At 47.3% G+C, this 1,782-nt stretch overlaps 1 protein-coding gene across 1 annotated transcript; it reads right to left on the reverse strand.

Annotated features, from left to right (window-relative positions):
- Positions 1–381: 381 nt before the first annotated feature.
- BBS10 (Bardet-Biedl syndrome 10) lies at positions 382–1,782 on the reverse strand (the record flags this gene model as incomplete). Its single annotated transcript, XM_015626989.3, has 1 exon — positions 382–1,782. A coding segment is annotated over one exon (1,371 nt), but the record flags the coding sequence as incomplete, so codon positions are not given.

Below are 1,782 nucleotides of genomic sequence, written 5' to 3' on the forward strand. Positions count from 1 at the left end.
TTTAATCTGGCTAATTATGAAGGCTACAGAATCCACCCACCGGTGGATTAACTTGAAAGTTCAGTGGCTCATGTCGTACTGGCAACTTTTAACATGCCAAGAAAACAAGTCACATCTAGCTGTGAAAACACTCAATCCACTAAAAGAAGCAAAACTGACCCTTGGCTTGAATGTACACATGATCCTCAGCATGCGGATGGAGACTGCACTGCACATCTTCTGCAGTGGAAATCAGCTACACTCCTTCACATTCAAAATGTCAAACCCAGTTTTCCAGTCTCAGCTGGTTAGCCTTTTTCTTCTATGAGAAGAAGCATCTTTTAGTCTCTAGCACCAACTTTTGAGGGTGTCCATTTGACAAGAAGACACAAGGAAACAACAGATCATCAAAATAATTCTTTATTAACGATTTCAGGAGTCATCTTCTGAGTCACGATCCTCAATTTTTTGGAGCGGCCGCCTAATACCAATTACTAAGTCTATGGAGAGAAGCTCTGTAACACAATGAAGAACTGAAATGACTAACTGGTATTTGCAATACACTGACTCTAAGCCTTCATCGTTTACAGGCAGTGGCTGATTTTTTCGGAGTAAATTAACGGCTTCAAGATAGAATTTGGTAAAGCCATCTCGTTCTGCAGTCTGGTACAAGGCCTTGGGAATACTTAGCAAAGCATCAGCAACTGTGTTAGATACAATGATTACCTCTGACTGCTGACACTGTTTTGCATAATCCTGAATATAATAATGCAACAAGATTTCAAAGTAACCTCCTACTGGCAAAACTGATCCTGCTTCTATGAGGCAATTGGAGTAATCCTGTGCAATACCTGCACAACTCTCCTCCTGTTTAAATGGAACCACATGGCAACACGCCTTCTCTAGACCTTTGCCAACATCCAGGCCCTCACACGCAGTGACTGTATCAGTGTTGTGTGCCACTGACACAAGAGCACTGTGGGTCATTCGATTGTGGACCAGCAGATCACTTTCTAAGATTTTTCTCTCTGTTTCATCACTAAGTGCTTTCAGCTGACATTCAGAAACCTGGTTACAAGTATTTTCTATCACCACTTGTTTCTGAGTAGCTGAAGAATGCCAAGTGCAAATATGCGAGGCTTCGCTCTGGCTTCCACCTTCTGCTTTCCATCCCTCTTCCCTCTGATCAACTGTTTTAAACAGCTGCTGCAGCATGGTGAACGCCTCCTGCAAAGCAGCAGCATGTTGCTCATTAACGCCATCGACCGGCCCACAGAGGATCAGGCAATGGGGCTGGAAGGCACACACACTGGTGAAGCCGATGTGCACGCATCTCTTGGAGGCGAGCAGCAAGGGCTGGCAAAACGTCACTACGGCAGTTTCGGTTATTTCTCTGTCCGTGTTATCACTAAAAGGTGCAGAAGGGGACACACCGGTGATTTCACTGATAAGGGCCATTTCTTCCGACGACAAGCACTCTACCACAGACACACCATATAATTTGGCAGAGTAGATAACTACTTCTTCTTGCTTCACGCTCGACAGTAACAGCTTAACGTTGTTACTCTGTAAGTGTTTCATTAAGGCTTCTGTCCTCTTAGCGATCCAGCGCAGGGAAGCCTGATACTGACCTTCGGAGTCTACAACAAACTCGACACCGGGGGCCGTCAGGGCGGGCCGTAGGGGCTCGGTGACGAGCAGGGCCCGCAGCTCCCCGTCCGTCGGGCAGTAGGCAGCGAAGTCCCTGCGGAGGACGACGCCGGGCAGGACCCTGGAGCTAGCCAGGGGCAGGCCGGGCACGGC

This window comes from Parus major, chromosome 1A (genome assembly GCF_001522545.3).
Source record: "Parus major isolate Abel chromosome 1A, Parus_major1.1, whole genome shotgun sequence".
In the NCBI taxonomy this organism is placed as follows: Eukaryota; Metazoa; Chordata; class Aves; order Passeriformes; family Paridae; genus Parus; species Parus major.